Below are 17,114 nucleotides of genomic sequence, written 5' to 3' on the forward strand. Positions count from 1 at the left end.
TTTCTTTAATTAGCTGGGTGTGGTGGTGTGCACCTGCAGTCCCAGCTACCCAGGAGGCTGAGGTGAGAGGATTGCTTGAGCCCAGGAGTTCAAAGTTACAGTGAGCTATGATCATGCCACTGCACTCCAGCTTGGGTGACAGGGTGAGACCCACTCTCAAAAAAAAAAAAAAAAAAACCACAACAAACAAACTAAATTAATAAAAGCAAATAACGAGAATAATAATGACCAACTTTCAGGGTGTTAGAGGATACATCCCTTGCTTCATCATATTGCTTAATGTGAACTGACTGAATTCTACTAAAAATAGACTTTAAACAAAGTTAGAAAAGAAAACCAGTAACCAACATTCTCTCACTTATAACAGGCATATTACAAATTAAACCATTCAAATAGTCTAAAAGCTAAGGGAAAGCTTAAGATTTATGATGTCTCTGTAGATACAAAACAAGCAGGTGTTATAATTCAGGCTGCAATACTGTTGTAGATGTCTGAGAACTCGGAAGATAATGACTAAGCCTGAGAAAGGGCCAGACAAAGGTAATTGTTTCCCAGTATCCTGGAAGATAAGAGAATCTTTATGGCTACTGGAGGGATGTGGACTCAGCTGCAGTCTTTCTGGCACCAGAAGAAAAGGCATGTGGTAAACTAGATATTCTGTAATAGGGCCCGTGGGGCAAACGATTCTATATTAATGATAGAGTGTAGGTTTCACCCACAGGATCCCAGGTGTTCTGTGCAGGTGTGCACACCTGTGGAGGAGGAAGCAGAGCAAACTTTAAAGTGCACACATTAGGAAGCCTGGGATGGTTAAAGATTTCCCAGCATCAGATATGTCCAAAAGAAAAAGCAAGTAAGATTAGCAAAGATACATGCTTTTTTCCCTCAGCAAAAAGCAATGAAGGTTGAATCTCCCTTTAAAAATAAAAATCAGATTATGAAGCAGTAACATTCAAAATCATATTATATTGAATTAAAAACAGGTAAAGTGTTTAGTGGAATAGATTTCCTAGAAGTAGATGTTAACAATGGTAACAAATCAATATAAGACTAGCCAGCAATAACACATCTATAGAAAAGCGTATTTTTTAAATAAAAAATGATCAAAATTATATTCATCTGAAGAAGAATTAGCACCCGCTATGCACTATATATAATAAACTCCAGGTGGGTCAAATTAGGCTAAAATGTTTATTGTGGATATTTTCTTTTTACTTTAACCATCAGTTTCCCTTTCCCTGACATAGCGATCCCATTGTAATTTCCTAGTGTGAAACTTCTCCCTGAGTATATATGTAATGTTGGTGGGAAGGTCAAGTTCTTTTACCATCTCCCACTTGAAAGCTGAAGGCAATTCACCCCTCTTCTCCCTGCCCAGTGCAGACAGTAGATGGGCACTTGACCTAAGCTCAGCCAACCCAGTGGTCACTCCTGGAACTTTGATTCTTAAACTGATACAAGGACAAAAGGAAACAGTGGTTGGTCAGTTTCATCACACAGGCTGTTCCAATTATAAAATGGCTGATGTCCTTTCAGTTTCTTGGTTCTTTAGAACTCCATGGTCCTTTCCCACGCTCAAGTATGTTCCCTCAGTCTCATAGCAATAATTCACTTATATTAGCCAGAGCGAGATTTTTACTACAAGTTGAGTATTCCTTATCCAAAAGATTTGGGACTAGAAATGATTTGGATTTCAATTTTGGCGGGATTTTAGAATATTTGCATTATACGCTTACCAACTGAGCACCCTAATTAAAAAATCTGAAATCCGAAATGTTTCAGTGAGCATTTCCTTTGAGCATCACTCTAAAATCCAAAACTTACTGAGCACCAGTGTGACGCTCAAAGGAAATGCTCACTGCAGCATTTCAGATTTCAGATTTTTGCATTAGGGAAATTCAACCTCTCAACCTGTATATCCAGATGGAGACTGCAATTCCAAAGAACAAACTGAAGAGGAAGAGGGTATAGGAGGTGGATGATGGTGTCACAGTTCACCTGGAAATATCTTCTCTACAAGGAAAGGTGTTTTGTTTTGTTTTGTTTTTTTTGAGACAGGGTCTCACTCTATCACCCAGGGTGGAATGCGGTGGTGCAGTCTCGGCTCACTGCAACCTCTGCCTCCTGGGGCTCAAGCGATCCTCCCACCTCAGCCTCCTGAATAGCTGGGACCACAGGGGTGCACCACCACACCTGGCTGTTTTTTTTTTTTTTTTTTTTTTTTGTATTATTTTGTGGAGACAAGGTTTTGCCATGTTCCCTAGGCTGGTCTTAAACTCCTGAGCTCAAGCAATCCGCCAGCCTTGGCCTCCCAAAGTGCTGGGATTACAGGCGTGAGCCACTGTGCTTGGCCAGGAAAGCATCCTGACAACGATCTGATGGTTTATATTTCTTCTGCTTGCTTCTCCCTGTGGGAGGCGTATACCTCTCTATCTTTTTGTTTATTTTATTTTACATTTTTGAGACAGGGTCTCACTCTGTTGCCCAGGCTGGAGCGCAATGGTACGACCGTGGCTCACTGCAGCCTTGCCCTCCCAGGCTCAAGCACTCCTCCCACCTCAGCCTCCCAAGTAGCTGAAACTACAGGTGCACACCTCGTGTGGCTAATTTTTAATTTTTTTTTTTTTGTAGAGATGGGTTCTCACTGTGTTGCCCAGGCTGCTCTCAAACTCCTGGGCTCAAGCAATCCTCCTGCCTCGGCCCCTCAAAGTGCTGGGATTACAGGAGCCAGCCACTGTGCCTAGCTCCTACCCCTTTAATGTTGGGTTGGCCACAACTTGATTGGCCAATAGAATGTGAGTGGATGTGATGGCTACCCTGTCTGAGCAGCCTTAGGAATGGTTAGTCAATTTTGCTTCCAAAACATACTGCGTACTTTATCCACTCCATTGCATCTTACCAACACTAGCCAAATCTGAGATAATCTCTGTCAACCACTTCAATAACCTTCTAACTGTCTCCTGGCTTTAGTTGTGTACCTCCGAGAACCATCCTTCACACAACCGTCACACAACAATGTCAAATTAACCCTGTAAGGCCACAGATGAAAGCCTTCAATGGCTCCCTCTTTCCCACATAGCACCGGAAAGCTGTCATGACTTGGCTTCTACCTACCCCTTAAGCCTCTTCCTTTGGCCTTCCTTGCTTCCCACTTTATGTTCAGCAACATTAAACACCCCGGACACTCCTCCATTCCTTTGTCCATTCTGTTCCTTTGTCCAGACTGCCTCCTCTCTCTTCTAATTTTTGTCCAAATAACTTCTGTTTAACTCTCAAGATTCAGCTCAATATCAGTGCTCCCAGAAAGTCTTCCCTAGTACTTCCTGGGCATGTATTTGCCCTGTGCTTTCTTGGTACCAGCACATACCCCGGCACTTCCCCACATTAAATTTAAATGATATATTCTGTCTTTTTCTCTTCCAATAGATTTGCCATCTCCTGGAGGGCAGAGACTATATCTTATTCAGCTTTTGGTCCCCAGACTCTAGCCTGATGTCTGGCACACAGTAGGTGTTCAATACACATTAGTGGAGCTGAAATTGAACAAATTAAACATTAATATAAGAAAATTCTGAAAGCCTTCTGCCTCTATTCTTACAAAAGCTGGTGGCATTATAAATGGGTTCTTCTGGAAAGCAATATAGCACTATATAACAAAAACGATGAAGATGGTCATTCTCATTGACTTGGTATTTTCCCATTTGTGAATACTCCTCAAAGAAATAATCCAAAGGAAAAAAAATGTACACAGATGTCCTGGCAACTCTAGTTATAACAGTGAAAAACCTGGAAGCAATCCAAGTGTCTAACAGGGAAATGACTAAGCAAACAATGGGATTATTACATAGCTATTAAAAAATGACAGAGGTGAGGACTATGTCAACATAGACAAGTGTGTATCTATCTGCAGGAACGTTAAGTAGAAAAAAGAACACAGGCTAGTGTTTAAACACTAGTGATTAAGGATGTGTGTGTACATTAACAAAGATTGGAGGCCAATTTGGAGAAATGAAAATGGCTGGAGTGCAGTACTTGTTGAGTCTTTATTTTCCTGTTCAGTTCCACGAATTTTTGACAATAATACTTGAGATTCCATGCAATATAGATATCCTAGAAGTCTTCTGCAGAAGAACTACTCTAAGTTATACCAAGCTGTATAGTCCAAGAGAAAATTTTATGTTACATTCTCATAAAATTGTTATAAAATAATATTTCTTTAAGTGAACAAAGCATTTTTCTTTAGTTAAATTCAACAAGCAACTATGAGAGCTTGACTATGTTCTAGAACACTTACATTCTGGGGAAATTCAAAGAAATCATGGGCAAAAATCCTCAGGTGAATATGTGTTATTATTTTAATTTGCCTTTTTTTTTTTTTTTTTTTTTTTTTTTGAGACAAGGTCTGGCTCTATTGCCCAGGCTGGAGTGCAGTGGTGTGATCTCGGCTCACTGCAGCCTCACCTCCCAGGCTCAAATCATCCTCCCACTTTAGCCTCCCAAGTACCAAGTAGCTGGGACTACAGGCACACACCACCGAGGTGCCTGCCTCAGCCTCCCAAAGTGCTGGGATTACAGGCATAAGCCACTGTGCCTGGCCGAATTTATTTTTATTTTGGTGAATGTACATATTAGAACAGATGGCAAAGGAAAGTCTGCAAGACCTTTGGACTAAACCTCACACTTACAAGTTGTCTCAATTTTATTTTTTATTTTAATTTTATTTATTTATTTATTTTGAGACAGAGTCTGGCTCTGACACCCAGGCTGGAGTACAGTGGAGCAATCTTGGCTCACTGCAACCTCTGCCTCCAGGGCTCAAGCGATCCTCCCACCTCAACCTTCCCAGTAGCTGGGACTGCAGGCACAGGCCACCACGCCCAGCTAATTTTTGTATTTTTTGTAGAGATGGGGTTTTGCCATGTTGCCCAGGCTGGTATTGTACTCCTGGGCTCAAGTGATTCTTCCATCTCCACCTCCCAAAGTGCTGGGATTGCAGGGTGAACCACCGTGCCCGGCCTGAATTTTATATTTTTGATATCTCCAAAAGAGGTCCTATATTTAGTCACTGAGATATACAGTTAAGGATTAAAAGGAAAAAGTCATCATCACATAACTTTAAACTTGTGCCACTTTTCCACTTGGTGCACTATGAATTAATATTTTATAAATCCTGTGACTATATTGTGAATAGCAAAATATTGACATAAGATATATTACATTGCAATTAAAAGAAATAAGCCACAGTTTCTTATATTCCATTATGGAATTTCTTCATTTTAAAAAATCAGCTGAGAGGCTACGCACTGTGGCTCACGCTTATAATTCCAGCACTTTGGGAGGCCGAGGCGGGTGGATCACCTGAGGTCAGGAGTTCAAGACCAGCCTGGCCAACATGATGAAACCCCGTCTCTACTAAAAATACAAAAAATTAGCCAGGGGTGGTGGCGGGCACTTGTAATCCCAGCTACTTGGGAGGCTGAGACAGGAGAATTGCTTGAACCTGGGAGGTGGAGGTTGCAGTGAGCTGAGATCGCGTCATTGCCTAGGCAACAAGAGTGAAACTCCGTCTCAAAAAAATAAAAAATAAAATAACTGAGAGTCTCAAAAAATGGAGGTGGCCCACTCCTCTGAAAGGCCTTGAGCGTAATTATCACTTTATCTTTTTTTTTTTTTTTTTTTTTTTTGAGACGGAGTCTCGCTCTGTCACCCAGGCTGGAGTGCAGTGGCATGATCTTGGCTCACTGCAAGCTCCACCTCCCGGGTTCACGCCATTCTCCTGCCTCAGCCTCCTGAGTAGTTGGGACTACAGGTGCCTGCCACCATGCCCAGCTAATTTTTTGTATTTTTAGTAGAGACGGGGTTTCACCGTGTTAGCCAGGATGGTCTCGACCTCCTGACCTCATGATCTGCCTGCCTCGGCCTCCCAAAGTGCTGGGATTACAGGCGTGAGCCACCGCGCCCAGCATCACTTTATCTTTAAAATGTAATAGTTTTAAGTAGGGGCCTAAAGCAAATGGGTTGTTGATAAGTGTATAAACACCTAGCTAACATAGTCCTTTCCACTAGACTTACTGTTTCTGCTGTCATGTAACCGGTGGTCAGAAAACTACCAGTTCTGGCTGGCCATGGTGGCTCATGCCTGTAATCCTAGCACTTTGGGAGGCCAAGGTGGGCAGATCACCTGAGGTCAGGAGTTTGAGACCAGCTTGGCCAACAATGTGAAACCCCATCTATACTAAAGATACAAAAATTAGCTGGGCATGGTGGTGTGTGCCTGTAATCCCAGCTACTTGGGAGGCTGAGGCAGGAGAATCGTTTGAACCTGGGAGGCAGAGGCTGCAGTGAGCTGAGATCGCACCACTGCACTCCAGCCTGGGCAACAGAGCAAGACTCCGTCTCAAACAAACAAACAAACAAACAAACACTACCAGTTCCGGCTGCAGGTAGGAATCACGTGTATTTTCCCAGATCCCACTCCAGACCTCTTGAATTAGACTCACCAGGGCTGGGGCCTGAAGATTCCTATGCTTAAAAAGCTCTCTCTCGTCCTTCCTACACTGAATTTCCTCATGGTTCGAGGACTCAGAATTCAAACTAGTACAGCTAATGCCGCGGTTCAGCTGCATCAAGAGTTTAACACAGTGACAACTTGTCTCTACAAAGTCAAAAAATGAGGCAGGAGGATTGCTCGATCTCAGGAGGTCAAGGCTGCAGTGAGGCATGATGGTGCCATTGCACTCCCACTTGAGCAGCAGAGTGAGACCCTGTCTCAAAAAAAAAAAAAAAAAAAAAAAAGAGTTGAACAGATCTGAAGGCTAGTTTGAGGGCCAACCACCATTTTCAATGTAGTCTCTCTAGGGTGATGTGTTGGAAGCGCCCAAAAAACAATTTAAAAAAGAAGTTTGAGAATGTGGTCCACAGATTTTTTTGGGGAAACTGACCACACAGAACTTTTGATCAAAATGCCTTCATTTGTTCCTAAAATTTGTTATTATGTCTTTACTATATGAAATTAAACAAATGCTGGCTGGGCATGGTGGCTTATGCCTGTAATCCCAGCACTTTGGAAGGCTGGGGCAGGCGGATCACCTGAGGTCAGGAGTTCGAGATCAGCCTGTCCAACATGGCGAAACCCCATCTCTACTAAAAATACAAAAATTAGCCAGGTGTAGTGGTGCGCACCTGTAATCCCAGCTTCTCGGGAGGCTGAGGCAGGAGAATTGCTTGAATCCGGGAGGCAGAGATTGCAGTGAGCTGAGATCATGCCACTGCACTCTAGCCTGGGCAACAGACTGAGACTCTGTCTCAAAAATAAATAAATAAATATAAGTAAACAAATGCTGAATTGAAATTGTTAAGTTCAAGTGCCAGTTCTTATAAACAAGGTGAAGTACCAGTTGGGTTTTTTGTTTGTTTGTTTGTTTGTTTTTGGAGACAGAGTCTTACTCTGTTACCCAGGCTGGGGTGCAGCGGTGTGATCTTGGCTCACTGCAACTGCTGCCTCCCAGGTTCAAGTGATCCTCCTGCCTCAGCCTCCTGAGTAGCTGGGACTACAGGAGCACGCCACCACACACAGCTAACTTTTTTGTATTTTTAGTAGAGACGGGGTTTTACCATGTGGGTCAGGCTGGTCTCGAACTCTTGACCTCAGGTGATCCACCAGCCTTAGCCTCCCAAACTGCTGGGATTACAGGGATGAGCCACTGCACCTGGCCCCAGTTGGTTTTTTTTTTTCTTTTTTTTTACTTTTTTTTTGAGACAGGTCTCTATCATCCAGCTGTGTTGCAGTGGTACCATTATAGCTCACTGCAGCCTTGACCTCCTGGGTGCAAGTGATACTCCCGCCTCAGCCTCCTGAATAGCTAGGACTACAGGTGTGAGTCACTATGCCTGGCCAATTTTTAAATTGTTTGTAAAGATGGGGTCTCATTATGTCAACCAGGCTGGTCTGGAACTCCTGACTTCAAGCGACCCTCCCTCCTCTGCCTCCCAAAGTGCTGGGATTATAGGTATGGGCCACCATGACTGGCCAAAGTACCAGGTTTTTATGGGCAGTAAAACTTTAGCCCAAACTGTCAATTAACTCAATTTTTTTTGCCTCCATAAAGAGGCAAATACAAAGAAAATGGGATTTCAACACAGAGAAAAACAAATTCCAAGATATGGGCTGAGGTCAGTATACATGCTGTCTGTTCTCCTCTACCTTCTGGTTCTTCATCCTACCTCTGTACTATGATATTGATGCTCTGAAGAAGAACCTGTATCCCAGCAATATTCCTCATCTATAAAATAAAGATTTAATTGTGTTCCTCTAAACCCAAAACACACAGGATGATGTCCAGGGAAGTTAGAGGAACATGTGTCAGCTGAAGAATCAGCGGTATATTCCCTCTTGTCTACCTCCCCAATTCACGCTGGCCCACATCCCATTTGGAATGACCATGTCTATGGAGATAGAGGAGGATATTCTTCCGCTTCTAACCTCAAAAGGACACACTGGAGGCATCTAGATTGAGGTTACAGTTATCCTTTGAGGAGCTGTAACAAGCATATTTGGAAGTGGACCAAATCTAGAATAATCAAGTTTGAAAGGACTATGGTTGTGAGTAGTAGCAAATAGTACTGTTGCTACTGCTGCTACTGTTGCTATACTGTGTTGATAAATACAAAGTATGGTCATAAAGGTGGGGGATTTAATCATGTTCCAGAATGGTATGGCTGTTAAGGCTTTCCAGGTAAACCAGACAGTTGAGATAATCCTTATTCAAGTGAGAAACGAATTTGGCCCTCCTTATCTGGAGGAGAGGGTTAGAAGGACGATGGATGGATTTGGGGCCATGTGGTAGGACTGAATTCCTAGGCTGAGCTCCAACCACCTCTGAATGTCCCAGAGACATCTATGTTCCATCTGATCTGGTCTGCAGCAAGTCCACAGCAGCTACATTCACTTTTCCCTGCTGAATTCTCAAAATAATTGCCCTTCAGCCCATGCCTCACAACCCTGTAGACAGAATCCACTCATTTCCCTATCACATGGGCTACAATTGCTACTTCAAATGAAAACTTGGGAAGCCAACGCCCTGCTGTGGTTGACAGTGTACAGTCAGCTCCTCGTGCAGCCTGACCCCACTGATTTTTCTGATGCATGTGACCTGGAGTGTGCCCTTTCTGAGACCGCCAATGTCTTCTCCACAGCTGGAGATGCCCAAAACTGCATGCAGCACTTCCTGTGGGTGAGGCCTTGCATTCTTAGGACTGCAGGGTACCCACTGCACGCCAAATGATCCCAGGCTCCAGCCACTCACAGATTCACAATGCTTTTAAAAATACAGCAGTGGAGTATGAGTGGCTCTATCAGATATGAGGGTTTTCCACCCCCTCCCTTTTCTTTTAAAATATGATTTTGTAATGGTGGCCTCAAGAAACACTATAATTGGTCAGCCTGGGGTGCGTTTGAAGGCCTTCCCTATCGCGTCATTAGCTATTCTCAGGAAACGCAGGGTATCCCCCTGGGAGAATGACAACACACTTGTTTCAAGTTAGGGAAGAGCCTGTGGTTCTCTTCCTGCGTTCAGGGGAAAGCGAACACACAATGTTCGTTTCCTAAATACGGGATGTGCTGTGCTGGCAGGTTATTTTCCACCATGTCACGTCCTTCTGGATGAAGGCAGCAGGGGTCATGACAGGAAATGGCAAATTCTCAGAATGAGACAAGGCTTTCCCAGGGCAGCCATTGGTTCTCTGGAACTATAAAGCACACTCATCCAGAAACAGCCTCAGATTTTACTTTCCTGGAGGCAGACAGAAGTGAATGGTAAGTGGGGAACCCTGAGGCATATATTCGGGATGACTTTTTCTCATTTTCTCTTTTCACCTGGAAAATTATCCCTGGTGGGTTGGATTATGGAAGCATGGAATTAAAATTAAGTCCTATGAATAAGGAGATGAGGATTCTAGACTGGCCTCTGTGAAGAATCAGCTGCTTCTAGAATCTGATGTCTGATGCAGGCAGTTCTTCCAGATGAGAATGATTTCTACCCTGATAGCTCAGTTTTGAAATGCTCTATTTCTATGGCTCATTTGCCACTTTTAAGAAGTTCCTAATAATGAAGAGTACAGTGGACATGAAGGTGAGAATCTGCAACTAGGATGAATGTACTTTTCCCCCAAGATGTAAAACTTGTTCGTATCTTTGTCAGTCATCTTCAGTTGGCTTCAACGTGGTACAAGTTGTTGAACAAAAATTTTGGCCACTTTATTTTATTCAACCATTACTCATTTTTAAAAGAAAACTTTCATAACAAAGAGACATAATGGTATTAATTTAATGTGACTTAGTTTAAATTAAGCACCCAGCAAAGATTGATGTTTCTGAAGATCCAAGGAGCCCTAGTTAGAATAAACAGTGCAAACCTCATTTTAGGCTTGATTCTAAGAAAAGAGCCTGGAAGAATCACAAGCAGAAGAGTTGCTTCAGGCAAGCATCTAACTTAGATTAGTTTCTTCTGCTTGGTAGAAAATATGATTTTCGAGGTTTTGGTGACGTCTTTTTCATTCATTAGAGAAAGAGAGAGAAAAGTGTGTTGCAAAACTCCTATGATCCAATTTTCACATGATGAAAGGGCTTTGTAAACTGTACAACCCGCCACTTACAAAGTGTTATCTTAAGTAGAGCAAAGGCCTCAGTATTGGAGAAGCCTTCTAATACCACGCCCCTCCCAGTTTAAATCTTATTTAACACATAGCTGATGAAACCCATCGTTAGCGTTCCCTCGGAGAGAAGCAGAAGATAGCATTATTCCTATTTCCATATGCAGAGATAAGGTCCTGAGAACTTGTGTGGTTCCCCCCGGATTCCAGAACAGGTCTTTGAGAACTTGACTCATGATCCACTGGAAACAGACCCGTTCCCCTAGCGTGGCAGTGGCTGCTCCGCTGAACTCGTGCCAACTTCCCGCTGGCGTCCGGGCAGCAGGGCGGGAGTGGCGGCTGGCAGGGAGACTCCAGGCTGACCGCGTGTCTATGTCCCCGCAGGGAATGGAGAGGCCGGCGGCCCGGGAGCCGCAGGGGCCCGACGCGCTGCGGCGCTTCCAGGGGCTGCTGCTGGACCGCCGAGGCCGGCTGCACGGCCAGGTACTGCGCCTGCGCGAGGTGGCCCGGCGCCTGGAGCGCCTGCGCAGGCGCTCCCTCGTAGCCAACTTGGCCGGCAGCTCGCTGAGCGCAACGGGCGCCCTCGCCGCCATCGTGGGGCTCTCGCTCAGCCCCGTCACTCTGGGGACCTCGCTGCTGGTGTCGGCCGTGGGGCTGGGGGTGGCCACAGCCGGAGGGGCCGTCACCATCACGTCTGATCTCTCGCTGATCTTCTGCAACTCCCGGGAGCTGCGGAGGGTGCAGGAGATTGCGGCCACCTGCCAGGACCAGATGCGGGAGATCCTGAGCTGCCTCGAGTTTTTCTGCCGCTGGCAGGGCTGCGGGGACCGCCAGCTGCTGCAGTGCGGGAGGAACGCCTCCATCGCCCTGTACAATTCTGTCTACTTCATCGTCTTCTTTGGCTCACGTGGCTTCCTTATCCCCAGGAGGGCGGAGGGGGACACCAAGGTTAGCCAGGCCGTGCTGAAGGCCAAGATTCAGAAACTGGCCGAGAGCCTGGAGTCCTGCACCGGGGCTCTGGACGAACTCAGCGAGCAGCTGGAGTCCCGGGTTCAGCTCTGCACCAAGTCCAGCCGTGGCCACGACCTCAAGATCTCTGCTGACCAGCGTGCAGGGCTGTTTTTCTGAGAACATCCTTTCCCCCTAATGACCGAGGCCAGCAAATCATCCCCATGGGATGCTCCAGATTTTGTAGCTCCCTTAGGAAAACACCAAGCTGGGTTAGGAGCCGAAGGCAAAGGATGAGAAAAACTGTTTTTGAAGTGGGCAGGTCCCCAAAGCCCTTCTTTTCCCATCACTGTGACAGCTGTCTGGGCTTGAGTGCTACGGACTTTTCAGTCTTCCTAGTGGAATAATGTGACCCAAAAACTGTTTTTCCCTTATCAAAACCTTTCTATCTAAACACAGCTGGGCAGGCACTCCTGTTTTAAAGTTATTTCGGGGTCCCTGACCCTGCCCTGGTGGCTTGGCCTGAGACTGGAGAGAGTGCCATCATCTGGGTCCTCTCCAAGTCCTACTAGTCTTTGAAGTCCTCAAAATGCCCGTGAGGAAGGCATTGGCCTCTCTTCCAGAATTTCTGATACAAAGAACTCCAGAATCCAGAGCAGATCAGCCCTTCTCTGAACGTTGTAGGATGGTTCAGAACCCAGAGAGGGCCCTGGTGCTGACATGTCCTCCTCTTCCCTTTCCCCTCAGCTTATCTACTCCCAGATGCAGCCTGGGTATGGAGTAGGCCTTATCTGAGTGGCTCCCAATCCAGTCCTCCAAGTACTCAGAGGGGAAGCCCGTTAAGCCATCATTTAAGTCATTTAAGTCCTGCTCCCTCACAAGAAGCTGAGGGCCAGATAGATGGAGCAACTGCCAACTTCATTTCCTGACTTCATTGTGTTCAGAAGAGAGTGATGGGTTTTGAGTTAGACAGTCCTGGGCTTGAGACAGGCTTTATCACTACTGTGTGAATGTAGCCACCTAATCTCTCTGAGACTGTGTAAAACAAAGATGATAAAATCTCACCCTGTTGTGAGATATTAAATGAGCCAAAGTGCCTAGCATGATGGTGCTGGCTCATATAGTGTAGTCCCTGGAATGGAAAATTAACATCACCCAGGAACTTGTTAGAAAGGCAAATTCTTGGACACAACCCTCCTGATTTATGGAATCAGAAACTCTGACTATGGGGCCCAGCAACCTGAGTTTAAACAATTTCTCTGGATGTTCTGCGGCACACTAAGGTTTAAAAACCACTGCAACAAATGCTAACTTCTAATCCCCTTGATGAGCTTTCACGAAGTCTCATGGCTTCTCTAGGGACTCCATGGTCTTCAGAGTCGTTCACAGATGACCAAGGACAGACTGTGTCCCAGAAGCCAAAATGAGAGAGAGAGAGAGAGAGCACGCATACGTGCATCCTGGGGCAGTGTCTCACCGTATGAACTAAGGGATGTAACACTATAAGCCCATTAGAGGGCAGTGTTTCCCGCCTATTGTAGAAACTGGTACAGAAAGGAATATGAAGTTCCTGAAACTGAACTTGTCTATTATTACCTTCTCTGAAAAGTGCCAGTCCATGTATTTTTTATTTATTTTAAGTTTGTAATTTAATTATTGTTTATTGTTTGCATTTAATTTTATTTAATCACCACATTTAGAAAATAATAAGAGCAAGTTTCTAAATGGGAGACTGCTGAGGCTCTTTGCAAGAGATGAGATTAAGTTTGAGTTTCTAAGGCAGGGCATGAGCTGGAAATAGCATTGCTTTCCTTGAATGTCTCTCTCCTTCAGGGAGATTCTTTTTCTCTAGTGTTTTAAGTGATCCTTTGAAGTAAGTGTGGAGAGTCTTGAATAGCAAGACCAGGAGCTGAGTTTAAGCTTGTAATGGAAGCTTGCATTGTGGGATATATAACTGAGGAAACATATTTATCCTGAAGGCATTTTGCCAGAAGGTAACACTTGATCTGGAAACGGAATCTATTTAGTTCAGGAAAGATAAAAAGTTTAGAGGTATGTGAAGGAAGCACTTAGACCTTGCAAGCCTGATGTCCTATCAAGTTATGTCTTATGGGTGACAGACAAAATAGCTTGTCTTATGGTGGTGATGTGTTGCATTTTCACTTTGAGGTCTGTAAGAAACTGTCAGCGAAAATATGTACAATTCCTTCAATTTCCATTCTTAACAACTGTAATGTTGAAAACTAAGTTGAAAAGTCTTTGGGACCATACATGCAAAAACGGTGCCTCTGTTATTTAATTATTTAATATTCTGTAAATGTACCCAATCTGCCCCCACCCTTCCCAATGATGGCAGTATGTCTGAGGAAGTATAATTTCAGTACTGGGGTCGGGGAGAGGAGGTGATGTTTCTATATTTTTATTTTTTTCTATAAATTGCAATTGGTCTGTATGCTGGTTTATTTTGAAATTTATATTGGTTTATTTTCAAGCTGGTGTCATCTCGTAGACTGTTTCACCCAGATGCTAGCATTTTTTTTTTTTTTTTTTTTTGAGACAGAGTCTCACTCTGTCACCTAGGCTGGAGTGCAGTGGTTTGATCTCGGCTCACTGCAACCTCCGACTCCTGCGTTCAAGCAATTCTCCTGCCTCAGCCTCCTGAGTAGCTGGGATTACAGATGTGCACCAGCACATCTCGGCTAATTTTTGGTATTTTTAGTAGAGACAGGGTTTCACCATGTTGGCCAGGCTGGTCTTGAACTTCTGTCCTTATGTGATCCGCCCACCTTGGCCTCCCAAAGTGCTGGGATTACAGGCATGAGCCACCTTGCCTGGCCAGATGCTAGCATTTTAGATCAAACAATTCATTTTAGATGAATTGTTTTGTTTCAGAATCATTTTAAATCATTTTAGGATGTACTTCACATTATTAGTTGTGTTATCGCATAAAGGTACAACCATTCCCTAACTCGATCTTTTATTAATGCTTAAGTTTAAATTATATTCTTTCAATGCCTAAGCTATTCCCTAGAATTAAACTGGGCACTTCTGGAAGCAGCAACAGTAACAGCAGCAGCAAACTTTTCCTGTCATATTTTGGGTGTATCAAAAGTTCTATACTTTTGAAGTTATGATTTCAGTGGCCCACTTTATTTCTAAGGAAGAGCGTCTACTTTGGAACGATACTTTGCACATAGTAGGAACTCAAGAAATGCATTTGAATAATTTAATTAACTGTTTAGCTATCTTAATGAGAATTTGTTGACAACAAAAGATCATCCATCGCCTTATGTGTGAGTAAGATTGGAGCCTCTATCAAGATTTAGTCAAGTTCAGTTAGATTGATTCTAGAAACAAATATTTATTTATTTCTTTTACTGGGATGTGAATAAGGCTTTTCCTTAAGGCCTTCATTCTATAAACAAACAGGTTGAAATGGTATGTTGTAAAAGAGAAGAAGGGAGAGAGGTATTTAGATGATAAGTGTACTTCACAAAAATGCCAGAGTTTGAGAAATAAGCATGTTTGTTCTAAATGTTTAAGTGCTTCCCTGTTAGGTTCTGGGGTTTGCAATCATTTGAATTGTTTTGTTTCACAATAAAGGAGATTCATTGGGTTCTGCATTTTAAGGATTCAATAAAACTGCTCCATTAAAATAATAATCCTTAGCAAGCATTCGAATCCTGACTGCTTTGATGCACTTGCCCTTGGGCACCTGTCATTTCCAATATGGTAAGTGTCAAAGTCAAAAGTATTTACTGGGAGAAAAAAGAGAAGAGTGGTTGTAGAAGTCTCCCTAAATCAGATATGTCAAGCAATCAGCCAGCGTGGTATATTTCTCATTCAATATTTCAGTGTGAATTGAGACACTGAGATAAAGACATTGTGCAGAGAAAAATGGGGATACAGTTAAATGTAGCAACTCTTGAGTTCATTTTTTCCCACTGTAGCAAAATTAATGCTTTCTCTTTGTTGAAATAAATTGCTCATTCCTCAAATTTTTTTATCTTTCTGTAATTAATTTCCTAGTTCTATGTTTCCTTGTGTATGAATTAGTAACTTTGAAAAAGGGCAGATGTTTAATCATTTTCACTTAGAATATTCAGATCAAACTATATGAATCAATTTTTTTAAAGTAATCAACGCATACACAGGAATTCCCTTATTGCCTAGAAATCAGACTTCCAGCGGTCTCAAAACCTTTGAACATAATTACAACCTGGGAAAGAATTGAAAGGAAACCTAGAATCAGCCAAATTAGCCTTCACAAAATCCAAACACTAAAGAGAGGTGGGCAGGGAGGGTGAAGGGCAGCATGTATATCAAGAAAGAAAACTTTCCAGTAAATCTCTGGGGGACTTCACCTTACAAGCCACCGATCTTGACCATGCAAGGCAGGCTGAGAAATGTAGTATTTTTAGCTGAGAACAATGCTTCCCCTAATATACCTAAGATTCTGTTGGTAAGAAAGAAAAGGAGGGTGATCATTGAGTAGGGGGTCCAGCAATTTAAACAAAAAGCCTATTGTGGTTGCAGCAGCCAGTTGGGGACGACTGCTCTGGAGACAACCTCACTATCTCAGTGCCAGCTGCACCTTGGAAACATTCCTGGGTCTGGAGGCTGCACTGTTAATAACTGTACAACCAAAAAAGGCTGTGCTGGCAGGCCCCTGACTGTTTGCAGAGGCCAGCCGCAAGCTGGGATCCTATCTTTGCTGAAGCATATGGTATTCCTGTAGTAACAAGTGTCCTTTTAGTTAATTGCAATAAATCTCTTGTTGAGTTGACAGGAGGTTGGGATGTTACTTTTTGCTCCTGGCAAACTCATGAGAGGGAAAGTAAACCCTGCTGTGGTCTGGAATAGGACAAAGAGTGAGCCCTTAGATCTGAAAACAATCTCTTAGCAACCAGAGAGCTGTTAGGAGAGGGGAAATCGTGCTGATGAAGCGAGACCCATCAAGGGTCCAGGAATGCACGTTAGGGGTCCTCAGCACCCCCAAACCTGACTAGCATTAGCACTGGGTTGTGGAGAGAAGGCCCTCCAATGTGGTCTTTGCCTGCACACATGGAGATTATCTATATGAAGCTACATCTGCAGAAAATGATGTTTAATCCAATTTTGTATTTACACTATAACCCCAGAGATAGGAGGACAGGCAGGCCTGTGACCTGATTCCCCCTGAGCTTTAGCCATGGGTCACAGCCAAGGCTTCTGCCTCCCTTACACACAGGAGCAGCCAGATCCTGGCCTCCTCCAGCATTTGTGTGAATACGGTTGCCAAATTCACCAAAATAATTGTAACTGGGAGAAGCTACACAAAAAGGGTAGGGGTGATGTCTAAAGTCTTTCTTTTAGGCGAAACTTCTTTTTCTACACTCCTTGGTTGATAAGCAGACATTTCTTTCTGCCCTCACTTTTTATTAAAACTGCACTCAAAATATCATTTAAAAACAATATTTTTTTCAGTGCTTAAATAAAATGACATTTCAATACTATTGAACATACATGTGGGATAT

At 43.6% G+C, this 17,114-nt stretch overlaps 1 protein-coding gene across 2 annotated transcripts in view; it reads left to right on the forward strand.

The window, feature by feature from the left end:
- The window catches only part of APOLD1 (apolipoprotein L domain containing 1), a 65,295-nt gene extending 49,699 nt beyond the window's left edge, over positions 1–15,596 (forward strand). Inside the window, exons 1-2 of one of the 2 annotated variants that reach the window (XM_054444328.1) lie at positions 9,771–9,814; positions 11,035–15,596. In XM_054444328.1, the coding sequence (XP_054300303.1) occupies positions 9,812–9,814; positions 11,035–11,778 (747 nt within the window). In that variant the 5' untranslated portion in view covers positions 9,771–9,811 and the 3' untranslated portion in view covers positions 11,779–15,596. Of the gene's footprint in view, positions 1–9,770; positions 9,815–11,034 lie in introns of those variants that run through there. The other variant, XM_054444329.1, reaches the window with a different exon arrangement.
- The last annotated feature ends 1,518 nt before the right edge of the window (positions 15,597–17,114 follow it).

Source organism: Pongo pygmaeus, chromosome 10, assembly GCF_028885625.2.
Source record: "Pongo pygmaeus isolate AG05252 chromosome 10, NHGRI_mPonPyg2-v2.0_pri, whole genome shotgun sequence".
NCBI lineage: Eukaryota > Metazoa > Chordata > Mammalia > Primates > Hominidae > Pongo > Pongo pygmaeus.